At 41.9% G+C, this 16,284-nt stretch overlaps 3 protein-coding genes across 5 annotated transcripts in view; 1 reads left to right on the plus strand and 2 right to left on the minus strand.

Moving 5' to 3' along the window:
• Positions 1 to 3,145, minus strand: part of LOC112254157 (mitogen-activated protein kinase 14A) — a 45,821-nt gene extending 42,676 nt beyond the window's left edge. Inside the window, exon 1 of one of the 2 annotated variants that reach the window (XM_024426439.2) lies at positions 2,592 to 3,145. In XM_024426439.2, the coding sequence (XP_024282207.1) occupies positions 2,592 to 2,710 (119 nt within the window). In that variant the 5' untranslated portion in view covers positions 2,711 to 3,145. The remainder of the gene's footprint in view (positions 1 to 2,591) is intronic. The other variant, XM_024426438.2, reaches the window with a different exon arrangement.
• A 2,178-nt stretch (positions 3,146 to 5,323) lies between these two features.
• On the plus strand, positions 5,324 to 7,840 carry LOC112254158 (protein kish-B). The gene is made up of 3 exons (XM_024426440.2): positions 5,324 to 5,460; positions 6,098 to 6,229; positions 6,545 to 7,840. The coding sequence occupies exons 1-3, from the start codon at positions 5,451 to 5,453 to the stop codon at positions 6,625 to 6,627; spliced, it is 225 nt and encodes a 74-aa protein (XP_024282208.1). The 5' UTR covers positions 5,324 to 5,450; the 3' UTR covers positions 6,628 to 7,840.
• Positions 7,841 to 12,225: 4,385 nt separating this feature from the next.
• On the minus strand, positions 12,226 to 14,478 carry LOC112254159 (beta-1,3-galactosyltransferase 6). 2 transcript variants are annotated; one of them, XM_024426441.2, is made up of 3 exons: positions 14,154 to 14,478; positions 13,269 to 13,809; positions 12,226 to 13,092 (listed from the first exon to the last, which is right to left on the minus strand). In XM_024426441.2, the coding sequence occupies exons 1-3, from the start codon at positions 14,159 to 14,161 to the stop codon at positions 12,613 to 12,615; spliced, it is 1,029 nt and encodes a 342-aa protein (XP_024282209.1). In that variant the 5' UTR covers positions 14,162 to 14,478; the 3' UTR covers positions 12,226 to 12,612. The 2 variants fall into 2 exon arrangements, with proteins under 2 accessions (XP_024282209.1, XP_024282210.1); XM_024426442.2 differs by having other exon boundaries at positions 14,105 to 14,477.
• Positions 14,479 to 16,284: the final 1,806 nt, after the last annotated feature.

Here is a 16,284-nt window from a genome sequence, read left to right on the forward strand (position 1 = left end):
AGGTGTGTCCAAACTTTTGACTGGTACTGTGCATGTAAACTCAGCAAAAAGAGAAATGTCCTCTCCATGTCAACTGAGTTTATTTTTCACCAAACTGAACATGTGTAAATATTTGTATTTACATAACAAGATTCAACAACAGCCATAAACTGAACAAGTTCCACAGACATGTGACTAACAGAAATGGAATAATGTGTCCCTGAACAAAGGGGGGGGGGGCAAATTAAAAGTAACAGTCAGTATCTGGTGTGGCCACCAGCTGCATTAGATAGTGCAGTGCATCTCCTCCTCGTGGACGACACCAGATTTGCCAGTTCTTCCTTTGCCGCTCTTCCACCAAGGCACCTGAAAGTTCCCGGACATTTCTGGGGGAGAATGGCCCAAGACCTCACCCTCCGATCCAACAGGTCCCAGACGTGCTCAATGGGATTGAGATCCGGGCTCTTCGCTGGCCATGGCAGAACATGGTCTTGCAGGAAATCACACGCAGAACGAGCAGTATGGCTGGCGGCGTTGTCATGCTGGAGGGTCATGTCAGGATGAGCCTGCAGGAAGGGTACCACATGAGGGAGGAGGACGTCTTTCTTGCAACGCATAGCATTGAGATTGCCTGCAATGACAACAAGTTCATTCCGATGATGCTGTGACACACCGCCCCAGACCATGACGGACCCTCCACATCCAAATCGATCCCGCTCCAGAGTACAGGCCTCGGTGTAACGCTCATTTCTTTGACGATAAACGCAAATCCGACCATCACCCCTGGTGAAACAAAACCGCGGCACGTCAGTAAAGAGCACTTTTTGCCAGTCCTGTCTGGTCCAGCGACGGTGGGTTTGTGCCCATAGGTGACGTTGTTGCCGGTGATGTCTGGTGAGGACCTGCCTTACAACAGGCCTACAAGCCCTCAGTCCAGCCTCTCTCAGCCTGTTGCGGAACGTCTGAGCACTGATGGAAGGATTGTGCATTCCTGGTGTAACTCGGGCAGTTGTTGTTGCCATCCTGTACCTGTCTCGCCCGCAGGTGTGCTGTTCGGATGTACCGATCCTGTGCAGGTGGTGTTACATGTGGTCTGCCACTGCGAGGTCGATCAGCTGTCTCCATGTAGCGCTGTCTTAGGCGTCTCACAATAAGGACATTGCAATTTATTTCCCTGGCCACATCTGCAGTCCTCATGCCTCCTTCAGCATGCCTAAGGCACATTCACGCAGATGAGCAGTGACCTGGGCATCTTTCTTTTGGTGTTTTTACAGAATCTGTAGAAAGGCCTCTTTAGTGTCCTAAGTTTTCATAACTGTGACCTTAATTGCCTACCGTCTGTAAGCTTTTAGTGTCTTAATGACCGTTGTTTATGGTTCATTGAACAAGTATGGGGAACAGTGTTTAAACCCTTTACACTTTTTACGAATTATCTTTGAAAGACAGGGTCCTGAAAAAGGGGCGTTTCTTTTTTCCCCTGAGTTTATGTATGTATGCATGTACACACACTACTGTTCAAAAGTTTGGGGTCACTTTAGATATGTCCTTGTTTTTGAAAGAAAAGCAATTTTTTTGTCCATTAAAAAACATCAAATAGATCAGAAATACAGTGTAGATATTGCTAAATGTTGTGAATTACTATTGTATCTGGAAAGAAAGATTTTTTTTAATGGAATATCTATTTAGGCATACAGAGGCCCATTATCAGCAACCATCACTCCTGTGTTCCAATCGCACGTTGTGTTAGCTAATCCAAGTTTATCATTTCAAAAGGCTAATTGATCATTAGAAAACCCTTTTGCAATTATGTTAGCACAGCTGAAAACTGTTGTTCTGATTAAAGATGCAATAAAACTGGCCTTCTTTAGACTAGTTGAGTATCTGGATCATCAGCATTTGTGGATTCGATTACAGGCTCAAAATGGCCAGAAACAAAGGCCTTTCTTCTGAAACTTGTCAGTCTATTCTTGTTCTGAGAAATGAAGGATATTCCAAGTGAGAAATTGCCAAGAAACTGAAGATCTCGTACAACGCTGTGTACCGTGTTATTTTTTAAATTTCACTTCACCAATTTGGACTCTTGTGTATGTCCATTACATGAAATCCAAATAAAAATATATTTAAATTAGAGGTTGTCATGCAACAAAATAGGAAAAACGCCCAGATGGATGAATACTTTTGCAAGGCACTGTAAGTCATGGTAAAATGTGTAGAATTGCAGGAAATTAACTTTAAAAATTCAATTTCTCTCTACTGACAGGGGGGGTCACTAAAAATGTTTTGCTACAAGGTGGGAGCCCCCAACACAATCTTACTTACGCCCCTAAAAGGCTCGAGTGCGTAGTAATTTAACCTTTTTTTTTTAACTGATATGAAAATGATGTTCCTTATCTCTCCAAAACCGTACCGCAAGGGAAAGCAAACCTTCGTCAAAATATTTATACCGTCAATAGGGACATAAGCATTTAGAGTCTATGAACGGGGTAACTCTATAGTAGCTCTAGTTTATATACTTGTAATATGGATGGAATATATTTCGTAGGACGGAGCAGAGTTCACTAAGCAGGCTCTAGTTCTCGTAGATATAGTTGATTTACTGGAAAGGTACCTACCAGACGGACCCGTAGGCTCCCGAGCCGACCGGGGACAGGGTCTGGTACCGCTCCGGGACCTCCCATATCGTCTTGTTGAGCTCCTGTCGGTAGAAAGTGGGTCTCTCCTTGTGAAACATTCCCTGCAGAATGCAGACAAACAAGCCCGTCGTAACTTCGGTTTCCTCGTTTGCGTGGTACTAGAGATGCTGGTGGTGCCTAAAACTCAATACAACGATAACTATTGTTGTCCCAACCAATAGACGAATTTGGTCTCGCGCATTCCGGACCGTGCAAACTTTATCCGGTGCACTACATGAGAATAGCAGAGCCTGAACACAGTGAGCTATGACTGAACAGCAGAGCCTGAAACACAGTGAGCTATGATTGATTTCTCCTCTCTGCAGATTGCGATCCTGTTCATGGGTACGTTCAGCGGATCACTTTTGTCAAATCGACTTTCAAAATGCATTGCATTAAGTGGTTAAAAACTGTCCGATTTGCGCCTACATGTGGACAACATGAACTTCACAAAAATTATGCGATCAAAGGTCATGACGTTTTGACTGCAGTCAACTGCATGTTTTTGCAGTTGCTCTTCACCATAGAGAATAATAGAGTCCTCTAGTGGCCAAAGGGACCCTTTGGCATTGTCAGCCCCAATTTTGTTTTATTGAACCTTTATTTAACGAGGCAAGTCAGAACAAATTCGTATTTACAATGACGGCCTACATTGAGGGCTTCCACCATGCTTCTGCCATTTTAAAGTATATATACAAAAAGTAAATATATACAAATATAAAGATAAGTCCTCTATCTCTATGCTCTTCACCAACTTCATCCTGTAGCCACCCCTGCATTATTAATTAACCAACGTTGCTGCCATTCATGTCGAACAGTGGATATATACAAATAACGGTGATATTTGGGTTTCTCTCTCACTAATTGACTGTACAATGTAAAACACTTTTATAAACAATTGCAACACTGCCATGTTGAAAAACCACATTAGTGTCTGACTGCGGCTGTCACCGCTGCACCTTCCCCAACTTTACTCCTCGACATTTGTCTACTGTCGTTTGCTTCAGCCACTCAAACGCGCCCCTTGACTGTGTTGAGAGGGACCGTGAGCTGGGTGTAATCCTTAGTCCAAACAGTTGAAAAAATATATATGTTTTTCTATTGAACAAACTCAGGTAGGGCCCTACCCGTTTTTTTCAGGTTGCTTCCGTTTAAGAAACGTTTTGTAACAGAATCGGTTTTAATAAGCCCCTGAAGTGCTACCCCGTCCTTATTCACACATCTCACGTGATTTGAGTTTGGCCAACAGGGAAATCCCACTGAAATATGTAGTAATTCCTAATATCCTTTGCCTTTTATTGTAGGCTACATGTTGAAATCAAAGACAGGTTTCGAAACTGTGTCGAAATTTTGAAAAAGAATCATGTATGCAATAGTGGTTGACCCGTTGGGCTATTTAACATATCACAGTGGTATGATGGCCTTACTATCTTGATAAGATAGCTTTCTACAAAGCTGTGTCCATCGATAAATCAATTCATTGCATTAATTATTGCAAAATGCGATCAATTATCAGTTCTAAACATGTCTTTTTCTTCTCTACGTTGCCTGCAGCATGATTTATTTTTCTGTGCGCATAGTTGGTCGGATAGACAGTGGGTCAGAGCAAGTGCTGTATCCTGAGCCACTGAGCCGGAGGAGAGCATATTAATGCTGCTGTTGAATTCATTGCAACCACAAGGTCAAACTAACGACAAAAAATAACAAGTCACTCAGAAAAACGCATCACGACTCTCGAGTGAGTAAAAAGAGTAGTTCAAAAATAACAAATCGTTTGCGAACTGCACATCACTACTTCCAATCAATCAGTCTGGCAACCTCATAGACTGGAAGCATGTAGTGTTTGAACATGTTGAATGTGTAATATAGATCATAGTCCTTACCTTCTGAAGTTCATCCCCTGTTTCACCTGGATGCATTATTGCTTAAAAATCATCCATCCATCTTTATGGGTTCTACTAAGCTAAGATATGGAAAAACAGAGAAAAAAAATGTATCATAAGGAATAAGGTTTGGAAGTGTCTGTCCTATATCTAGGAGATATAAGAAAGATGAGGAAATATTTTAGTTTTTTTAACAGATATTTAACCTCCATACTTCCATTCATTTTTTAAACCGGTACCAGGTTACCTTCATGCCAGTCCTTACTGGGCTTTGTGAGAGTCTCATCTTTCCATAGAGGGGTCATATTAGTTAGTAGGCCAAAACATCCACCACATATGTGGAAGGCCGACATAGGCTGATTAAGTGGATTGAGACGCAGCCCATGCAACAAAACAGATATCTCTAGCTTAAATTGACAGATTTTTATGGGTGCAACAATAGTTAGTCAACTGAGAACTGAGATCCTAGTGTTCTTACAGACACTCCACTGTGAAGCTCCATAACCCTCCAAGATTTTTCAATATACTGTATCTCTCCTTGATACACAATTGGCTGGGACAAAGATCACCTGACCAACTTTGATTTTGGTGTGAATTGTCCCTTTCATGTGGAGGAGACCGTAGATTAAAAATACAAACATTTAAACATTTAAGAAAAATACATTACTAACCCAGTTTGTCCACAGAGTTTCTAAACCATCTTTGGTTTGACTTTGTTACTCACAATATCTGAGTTCCATTGCTCTGTCCTGATGAACCCGGATATGTCATTTGTTTTACATCCATTAGTTGTCGCTCGATTGGTCATGCTGGCTGCTGACTAACACAGGGAAGGAGGACAACATTTGACAACAACATGGACCTTTGAAAATAACTGAGATTTCAACACAGTCTTGGACAACAGAAAACTGCAAACATGACAAATGGTAAGTTTGATGTGACGTTTTATAGGTCATCTTACAGGAGATGCACTGTTTTCAAAGTAAAGAAGCAGACGTTAGCGATATACTATAGCTTTAGTTAGCTAGCTCTCCCTTTGTGATTCGATTAATTATAATTGTGCCAGCTACTTTGCTAGCTAGCTACCATATGGTTCTGTAGACGTGGCTACAGACCGTACTGTAGCTAGCCAACATCAATTTGCTAACATTTTGATTTCTGAACTGAAAAGTGCATCGTCAATTTGCATTCTAATACGTCCATCTAGTAGCTAGCTATCTATGTTGTGACATGTTTGGTGGGACGTTTATAAATTACTGGCATCAACCCTGCTTTTGTAATTGATGTTGACATAGCTAGGTATCTAGCACGCTAATCACACAGGTATCAAGTGTAGCCTAGCTGTCAAACTGGTTTCACTGGCAATGGTATTTTACCATTGCTGTAGACATCAAGAAGTGATTGTGTGCTAGCTTCAACAAGATACAATCTGTCAATCTATTGTTGTCAATAAAATATTCAAATATCCAAGGCAATGGTAGTTCATCATCGAAAATTGAACCACCATCCATATCTCCAGATGTCATCTTCAGACCAAATGATGTTTTTTTCTCCTCTCCTCAGTGTACTCGTTGGATGGGATTGTGGTATTTGGGATTCTGTTCATCTGTACATGTGCATACCTCAAGAAGGTGCCTCGCCTCAACAGCTGGCTACTCTCAGAAAAGAAAGGTGTGTGGGGAGTGTTCTATAAAGGTAAGCCATCAATCAAGCAAGTAGTAATTTCCATCTATGTAATAGAAGAATGGGATATAAATACTGGGTTTGTGTTTCTAACTACAGCCAAAAAGCTATGCTACAGTTTCATCATAGTCTGAAGCAGAGAGGTACTGTTTTTTCTCTCCCTCATTCCCCCATTCTATTTCCTCCCCTATCTGTCCATCCCTCCCCTCTCTGTATCCCTCCATCTCTCTCTGTCTTGCACCCCCATTCTCTGTCTCCCTTCTGTCTTCCTTTGTCTCTTTTGCTCTCGCTCTCTCTCTTTCTCTCTCTCTCTCTTTCGTCTCTCAGCTGCAGTGATTGGGACTAGACTCCACCATGCTGTGGCGATAACCTGTCTGACGATGGCATTGTACCTGGTCTCCTTAAAGTGACAGTGTCAGGCTGGGTTGGACCAGACTGGACTAGGATGGACTGGAGTGGACCGGACAAGGCCAGGCTTGGCTGGGCTGGATTGGCCTGTGCTGGTTTGCCACCCATGGACACTGTTTGGACAATGTGTGCCCAACACTCCCAATTTATTCACCCAGGACCTGTAAAGGATAAGGATAAGCCAATAGTGCCCCACATTAGGTAAATAAGATCCCTGTAGCTCACTGCACTCTTCTGAACCTGACATCATCCATCCCTGCATGACACAACTGTCATCCAGTTTACCCTGAGTTTCCTGTACAGATCTTATAGAACAGTGTTTCTATTCTTGAGGTGCACATTCTTTGTTCTAGCTCAACACTAACACATCTGATTCTACTGTTCAATTGCTCAACCAGTCACCAAGCCATTGATTAGTTGAATCGGGTGTGTTAGCTCTGGGCTGAAACAAAAACGTGGTCCACCTGGAATGGATTAGGGATCACATTGATAGAGATGTCAGCATGCTAAGTAGTGTCAGCATGCTGATGTACTCAGCACGCTCATGTGTTGAGTAGTATCTTTATTTAATACTGTTGTTAGCAGAAATAGGTTTTTTATTATTTTTAGTATCATCTAATTACCATTCTCAACGGTTTATTCTGGGGAAAGGACTGGTATAAAGGAATAGCCTAAAATAATGTGGAAAATATTAATTCCTGTTTAAAGTCAGCCTTCGGTTGTATATATTTAGGGGGGAAAGTCAGTATAATAGATTTGAAAAAGCTGTTTTCTGTAGAGCACCTTAGAGAAGAGCATCACATGCATTGTTGTTAAGTCTAAATATCTCTTTGTTTATTCAAAGGTATTTTTTAACGTTAAAGTGGTTGTACGTTGTCATGATTATTGTCACTATCATTTTTCAACAACCAGGAATAACCCTGGGCCATAGTTAAAAGCTATAAGGTCACATGTTCAGGTAAACTCTTGGTTCCTTGCCAAATTTTCACAAACAAAACTAATATAGGAGAAATGTCTTGGTGTCCAGCTTAACCTCTTATTTTCTTTCAACCTCTGTTCTTCCTTTTTTTGCTCTGTAATTTATGTATGATTTCCCTGTTTGGAAAAACCACGACAGATTTCTGCACCAGTGCTTTGTGACTGGCCTGCTGTATGTTGTGTGACAATAGCGCTCGTCATCTTTGGGGAAAATAAATTTTAAAAAATGACTTAAAACAAATTAACAGTGCAGTATGTTACATTTTAGTGAAAGATGCAATGAGAACCTCTGTCAATGAAAGTGTGCAACTCATGACCACAGCTCAATAACATGTACATTGTGGCGTTGTCTTAATCTACAGTAAGTAGTAGACATGTGTATATATATATTTTTTTTTTAAACCTTTATTTAACTAAGCAAGTCAGTTAAGAACCAATTCTTATTTACAATGACGGTCTACACCGGCCAAACCCGGACGACGCTGGGCCAATTGTGCGCCGCCCTATGGGACACCCAATCACGGCTGTTTGTGATACAGCCTGGATTCAAACTAGGGTGACGCCTCTAGTACTCGGATGCAGTGCCTTAGACCGCTGCGTCACTCGGGAGCCCTTTGTTGGAGAGATAGCAACCCTTAAAGCACTCTTGTATGATAATGGTGGGTTAAATTGTGGATGAGGGTAGAATAGACTGACAATATCCCTTTTCATTGTTTTCACCATTATGTTTTGTATACTTTAGAAATTATTATGTTAACTGGTGTTGATGATCCATTGACTGGGATTTCAAAAAAAGGTCCAATGAAAGATCTTTGTTTATTTCTGATTGTTTTACAGAATTATGTTCACACTCCTCAAACGAAACAAACCTAGGGCTTGATTCAATCCGTATCGCCGAAATTGCGCGTTATTGTGCGTTTGCAATTTAAAGGTAATTTACGATTGAGCTGACATATGCAGCGTTTACCGTGAATGCAGTCTCCGCAAACGCGGGAATATTACCTTATGTAGGCCAGGGTTTCTCCAAGAATCTCAATATCCATATTTGGTTAACCCTCTTGAAATAGATGTTAACTGCTGTCTGCGTTCTCAGGTGGATATTTCCCCATCTGCTCTCACCCTCCCCCGCTCTCTCTTGAGCTGAGCAGCTGTGACACCAGTTTCTCCTGCCGGAGGGAGAGTGGGAGGGAGCGACAATTAGACAGGGAATCAGATTTGACCTGCATAGAGCTGTAAGATGCACCTGTTCAACATAACACCACATTCACTTACACCGCTGCTGATTCAACTCCGAGTGATGGGATAGCTTGACCTGGAAACAAGACCAAGATTTTACTTTGGCGTGCATGTCTGTGTGTGTGCGAGAGCTTCTCCCTCAATCAAGATTCATCCCGAGAGAGCACAAGCTTCCCTCTTTCTTCAGAGCAGCAGTTCAGCTGTTACTGTGACTATCCTTGCACAGGTAAGGCAGTTTTTTTTTTTGTGAAGTGGGGGTTTATCATGATACAGTGAGTGTGTTTCAAGGAGAGTTATAAAGTTGACTTCACTATAAGATAAATGTTTTGACATTACTGCGAGAGTTATTGTGATTTCCCTACTGTTGTGTGAATTCCTATATATTGCTTATCTTCCACTCTCAACAGGTGTTTACAGGAAATGGATATCAGAAGCCACAGAAGAGGTGAGTTCTTTATTGTGCATTTTGTTGGCAATAACATTTAATCTTGCCAAAGAGCATGAATAGTAATGGAAAACAATCATTTATTACATTAAAGATGACTCGTACAATACCTCAATGAAGTGTCCTATTCCTTTCCCCAGCAATTACTACATAAAAACCATTTACTTTGTAATCTTCAGTAAATACTAAGGCAATTATGGTTAACAAAAAAATAGGGCTGTCAGAGTTAACCAGTCAACTTGAGTTAACCTTTTATGTCATTTTAGTGCAACATATTTTTTTGCCGTGAATAATCGTATTGTCTGAAAGCATTTTAAATACACTAAACATCATTTAGAGCTAAAAACAGTTGACGTTGAGGTTAAATAAAGTGTGCTTTATCAATGTACCTGATTTTGGACCAAATCAAGACAAATGATTGCAATGATTTTCAATCTTAAATTACAGCTTACTTTTAAGCAAATTCTGAATTTGCAATAAATCGGGATTAATAACAGCAAATCCTGCGATTAATCCGATTGCATTTATCGTTTGACAGCCCTATAAAAAATGTAACAATCTCCTCTTCCTCTGTCGGGGAGCTACGTCTGTCGAAAAGGCCCATTTAATCGTCTCTGTCTGTCAAGGGCCACGATGACATTATCCATGACCTCATCCATCCTGGAATCCGACCAATCCCGTCCTGGAATCTCCCCTACACCGTGACCACCAGTGCGAGCTGATGCTCAGTCACAGATGGTGGAAACAGTTAACAGTCAACACGACCAGGTTATAATGGGAGACCAGATTTAATTGTCATATTAGGCCCGCTGAGACAATGTTGTTATATAGCTTAGAGTAGTAGAATAATACTATTTATTCCTAAATTACAGATATACAGTACCAATAAGTATAGGTGTATACATATTGATATGAGTACCATCTCAGTTCCGGAAAACTGTGCCAAAACAGCCTGCTGTCTGTTGGCTTTTGTCTTAGTAACAAAGGTAGATGGCATTTTATTCCAACAAATAACTGCTTAATAAAGATTTTATTACAAAAATACACTTTTCAAAAGCATTTTAATGAAATTCTCAATAGGTCAAAATGTTTTAAACAAACGATGAGGAGAGGACAGTCATACAATTTCTTTCAACATCTTTAATGGAAGCAGTTATTTTTTCGTTTGTTGAAAAGTAACCAAATGCCAGCTGGAAAATTGCCAATACAGAAGCTCAGCTGAAAACACACACAGCTCTGTTGGGCATCACTGGGCTTTGCAAATACGTCTACCAAACACAGACAGCAGGTGGGTTAAATCTCCCAGCAGAACAGAACAGGCTCTCAATAATCAGGGGAGGAGAGAGGCCAACATTATACATTTTTAACATCAATACAACTCCGGGGCGGCAGGGTAGCCTAGTGGTTAGAGCATTGGACTAGTAACCGAAAGGTTGCAAGTTCAAATCCCCGAGCTGACAAGGTACAAAATCTGTCATTCTGCCCCTGAACAGGCAGTTAACCCACTGTTCCTAGGCCGTCATTGAAATAAGAATTTGTTCTTAACTGACTTGCCTAGTAAAATAAAGGTCAAATTAAAATAAAAAAATAAAAAACACCATCAAGCTCTGAATGTATAATTCTGGGCCATTGTTCCTCATCAATAGGTAACAAGCACCATATTCATATCAAGATAATCACTTTCATCACATTCACCAATAGGTCCACTTTCACTCAAAGACAGACCCAGGAATTTGTAAATATAGACAAGAATGAGGTGGATGAAATTATACCTTGAAGACAGAACGAAGTGTGTCAATGAGCTGTCGCCCACATTATGATGTACATTAATGATCTGCCTTCTGTCTGTACTTGGTCTGAAGTTCAAATGTATGCAGATGATATAGTGATATGTGCCTGCAAACAACAAGCTGCACAAGAACTTACTACTGTAATGGTCCAGGTTACTCAGTGACTCATGTTTGCATCTCAATGTGAAGAAAAAAAACAGTCTGCATGTTCTTCACAAAGAGGGCAACTGATGCTACTGAACCAGATCTATGTGTCGGGAGAAGCTCCAAGTGGTGTCCGATTAAGTACATTGGCATCATACTTGATTCCAAACTCTCTTTTAAAAAGCAGGTGAAAAAGGTAACTCAACCTAGCTATTTTCCGATTCATATGAAATTGTGACTACTGAGGTAGCAAAACTGTACTATGATACTCCCCCACTTAACATACTGCTTGACTAGTTGGGCCCAAGCTTGCTGTACAACATTAAAACCCATTGTCTATCTACAAACAGCCTCTCAAAGTGCTTCATAGGAAGCCCAATAGCCATCATCACTGTCATATCCTCAGAAAGCATGAGCTCCTGAGTTGGAAAAATCTTGTGCAATACAACGACACGTCTTGTATTCAAGATCCTAAATGGCCTGGCTCCCCCTCCACTCAGGACTTTTGTTAATTCAGAAAACCCAAACCCATGGCAGAAGATCCACAAGGTCTGCCATGAGAGGTGACTACAGTTGAAGGAAAAACACCTTTCGTCAATCTGCTTTTTCTGTGAGAGCTTCCCATGTCTGGAATACACTGCCATCAGACACACACAACTGCACCTATCGCAACTTCACACAAAAAACATGAAGACATTGCTCAAGGCCAATCACACTTGTGAACATAATCACTAGCTGTGTATGGCTGCTTTCCATGTTATTTGTAGCTTTTGAGGTGTGAAAACACTTTGTTGCTATTATGTATTTTGTTGCTTTTTGTGCTATTGCTCTGTCTGCATGCTATGTGTTGCTTGTCCTATGTTGCTCTGCATGTGTTTACTGCTCAATGATTGTCTGTATTGTTATTGTTTTGAATAACCTGCCCAGGGACTGCGGTGGAAAATTAGCTAAAAATGGATAAAATCGGCACTTTCACTGAAACGTTGATTATGGATATGTAAAAAATAAACAATCTTGGGTCTCTTTATTGTCCTACCAGTAAGCTGAATACCAGTTCCTTTAAGTACACTCACTCCCAACATGCTGTTAATAATAAATACATCGACTCCTGTCCTATTCTGTGGTACCAGTTTGCTTCAGTTTAGTCCGTGAGGGCTCCAGAATAAATAAACAAGTAAACATATAAAGGGAACAGTGTTTTCCTCAGGTATTTTCATAGGCGGGCTGCCATAACATACACCTTCTATGGATGTCAACTGAAGGCAACAAATGTTTTAGTTGAGGAGGGGCAACAGAACAAGAGGGGAGGTGGGGGACGACGGCAGAGCAAGGCTGAGGGAGAACACCATACTGCCTGGGGAAACATTGGTGAGGATGGATAGGGTCAGGGGTTATCAGGGTACTCCATCCTTCCTCTGGCAGCACTGGGATGGCGGGACGCTCCAGTCGTATACATAACTCAGTCTGAGTTTAACCTCTTCTTTACACAACCTCCCATCTCTCTGCAGTGTCTGCTGTTTCTCTAACATATCCTCCAGGCTCTGCTTGTGGGTCACCAGGTACTTATTACTACAGCCCCTTGACTTGAACTCCGTGTCGAAGCGTGGGTCGTGCGTCCGTTTGACGTCCACGGGGGCCAGCCAAGCCCCGAGCGACACGTCCTCGCTCTGCCACACCTTGAGGAAGGCAGCGTTGATGCGCACGTAGTGGATTAGGTCGCAGGAGAGCAGATAGCCTCCACCCAGGGCGTAGGGTAGGTAGTAGTCACACAGCTCCCAAGCAGACTCCATCCACTTCTCTGCAGTTTTGACACGACCGCAGCCTGAGAAGAACCCCCAGTACAGCCGGCTGGGTTCTTTAGTCTTCAGCTCCTCCTTTAGATGAGAAGAGATTATGTTATTGTGTGTTTGCACAGAAATGTGTTTCTATCCATATCACACAATATAGAAACGTTTAAAAAAAGGCAAAACTGTAAAGAAAATCACATAACATACAACACCCCAGGGCTGCGTACCAACACCAGGGACGCATCCCATATCAAAATACACACCTTCAGCAGGTCCAGGCGAGCGAAGGTGTCGTCATCTGCTTTTAAAACAAACTTAAAGTCTACATTGTGATCCAGCCAGGTGTACATGTGCAGCAGCTTCAGGGTCAGGTTCTCATACGAGTCCCGCAGCTCGGGGAGTAAGAGCAGGTCTTTGTGTCGGCCCTGCTCTGTGTTGAGGTTCTGCATATCCTCGGCCGGTAGACCCTCTGTTCCCACCACAAACATAGCTAGAACCTCCGGGTCCTTCTTAGTCAGCCATGTGCTGCGGATAATGCTCCGTCGCTCTGTGTACTTGGGTCCTGTAGTGATGAGGACCACAAGGAAGGCTGAGAGGTCTTTGGGGCGTGAGGGGGGCTCTGCTCTGGGCCGGGAGTGGGCAGCGTGGGGTGCTAGGCCTGGAGGGTCAACCTGGCCCTGTTTCAGGGTCTCGGAGGTACACTTGGCGAGGAAGAGGACGACTACAGCAAATAGGCAGACTCCTGCAATTGCCAGAGCCGTCTTGTGACGACACAGGAGGCGAACCAGTTTCATGGTGGGGAGACTGAGAAGGGGAGAGAGAGACAGGGGGAGAGAGAGATCTGTAAACAACATGTCTGTGAACAACAGCAGTCAATGAATGTCTCCCAGAGAAAGTAGCTAAAGAAGTAGACATTCTAGAGTTGAGCAACTGTATTGAACAGCTAGCTATTAATCTGTGCTAACCAGACCACCAACAGCTTGCAACCTGGCTAACATTACCTGACCAATCTAATTCCAAGCGCCCGAGAGAAAGCATGCTTATTCAATCAAAATCAAAACAAGGAACAAAGCAAAGGAGGGAATATGGGCTACAGTACCTGACAGTGTCACACAACGCTAGGTGTCGAATGCATTGATGACAGTTACCTGGGCATTGCTTCTGTCTGTAGCTAACACAAATGCGAAACGTTAGCAGACTGGCTAGCTCAACAGCTATCGAGGAACAATGATTTGCTGCTCACAATTCGCTTGCTAACATACAACGCGAGCCATTTGGTTCAGTATAACTCCCTGAGCTCTTTGGTCGGTGGAAATGAATAAAATCGTTAACTGAAACAAACGAGCAAATCATTGTGTGTAGCCTTTACGTTCATTTCGCCCCTGTTCACACGCAGTCAAATTATCATTTTTTTTTTAAATATCAAATTACAATACAATAGCAAATAAACATAGGATATCACTACAAATATCCTTTCTTCTTATGAAACATAATAAAAATAAAAATATATATAAAAATCACTAGATATGAATTGCCAGCATGGCTAATTCTAGGATTAGAAGCAAATATAGGGCCAAAGCCAGTAGGGGGGTCCGGGGGCATCCTCCCACGGGGAAAAAAAGAGCAGAATTTCAACAGAAATGAACATTGAGAAATTAGAACATTTTCCAGTCAACATGGTGGGTTCGGGCCTATTCTATTTGAGAGTCGGGGAACTCGACATCGACTCGTACACAGGGGGCTTCATACTCTTCCCGAGTCCGGCAGAATCATATTACTCTCGGGTTCAGGCTAATGGTACTCGACTCAACTTCAGCATATCTGGCCCGATTAACTTTTTCAGAAGTAGGGACATCTGAGGTTTTTCTTCGGAAGGTGATGGAAGAATAAAAAACAAATGAATGTAATAATTTCACCTCGAATTTGCAAGGTAATTTGCAAGCTAAAATTCAGTCCATTAGGCTATTAGATGGAGAAGGACACTAGAGAATCTATGATATAAATTAATTCGATTTTACTCCAGATTTTTGGGGGGGAAACACCACAAAATTGTATCTGTTCCAATGGTTGTACAATCAGGGCTTTATTTCGGCATTAAATTCAAAAGGACATTTGAGCTCTTATCCAAATTAGTCTACATCACTGCAGTTTACCCAAGACAATAATTGTGTACTAACAATAATACATTCTTCATTGCACTGTGTTGTTGTAGCCTAGAAGGTAGAATAATTGTATTTTCTAAAACCGTAGGCCTAATGATATCAATAGTGGAGCATGCCTGGGACCACAGAGCACAGCCTGGAGGAACGCATAGGCCTATATTTTCCATTAGATAATCGGCTACCTAGGCTGAAGGAGTGATGCAGCCTACAACCATGCATGTTGAATTATTGCAATAGCCTATTAAACTGTTACATATTTAGTCTATAGCCTATTGGGCTCCTGAGTGGCGCAGTGGTCTAAGGCACTGCATCTCAGTGCAAGATGCGTAATTAAGCCCCTGGTTCAAATTCAGGCTGCATCACATCCGGCTGTGATTGGGAGTCCCATAGGGCGGTGCACAATTGGCCCACTGTCATCCAGGTTTGGCCGGGGTAGGCTGTCATTGTAAATAAGAATTTGTTCTTAACTGAATTTCCTAGTTAAATATATCAACTAAATAAGGACCATGATTGTGGGTTCAATCCCTGGGGCCACGAACAGAATATTAATGTCACATTTATTATTTAACTAGGTAAGTTATGAATTGTATCACCAACTGTGTAACTTTGTCATAGTGTTTGTCATAACCCAAGGTTGCATGCCACATTTTTGCTGAACCGGAACATAGACTAAGTTTAATTCAAGATTGAGACCTCATTGTTTTACAAATCTGTGATTGTAATTTTCAAAATTGTCTATTGCCAACATCAATGCTTGAAGTATCCTTAATAGGGAGCTAGCATTATCTATAAAGGAACCAAAAACACACGATCCAGCAGTGGTGGCCTGTGCTGCTCGAGCCGTCTGCCTTGTAGCTCAAGCCGGCCTCGCTGCTTGACTTTCCAACGGTCGTTGGTTAACAGTCGAGGCCAGCCGTAGAAGACACCAAAAAGTTCAAACTAGGTAATTGTAGCTATTGTATTTGTAGTGTATTTTGTAGCAGTCGTTAATTGGTTTGTGACATTGTAGCTACCTTCATTTTTGGACTGGTCATAGTTGTTTCTCCGTTACCGTCAGTTTCTCCGTTACCGTCAGCTAACTCTTAGGGTAGAGGTAGCTAGCTATGTCATATTTGGT

This window comes from Oncorhynchus tshawytscha, linkage group LG07, assembly GCF_018296145.1.
Source record: "Oncorhynchus tshawytscha isolate Ot180627B linkage group LG07, Otsh_v2.0, whole genome shotgun sequence".
Taxonomy (NCBI): domain Eukaryota; kingdom Metazoa; phylum Chordata; class Actinopteri; order Salmoniformes; family Salmonidae; genus Oncorhynchus; species Oncorhynchus tshawytscha.

Bases quoted from the DNA above. Each gene is read 5' to 3' on its own strand.
- LOC112254159 (XM_024426441.2), bottom strand. The intron at 13,093-13,268 runs GTGTGTATTTTG...TCTCATCTAAAG, and splicing joins CTCGCCTGGACCTGCTGAAG to GAGGAGCTGAAGACTAAAGA.
- LOC112254158 (XM_024426440.2), top strand. The intron at 6,230-6,544 runs GTAAGCCATCAA...TTCGTCTCTCAG, and splicing joins GTGGGGAGTGTTCTATAAAG to CTGCAGTGATTGGGACTAGA.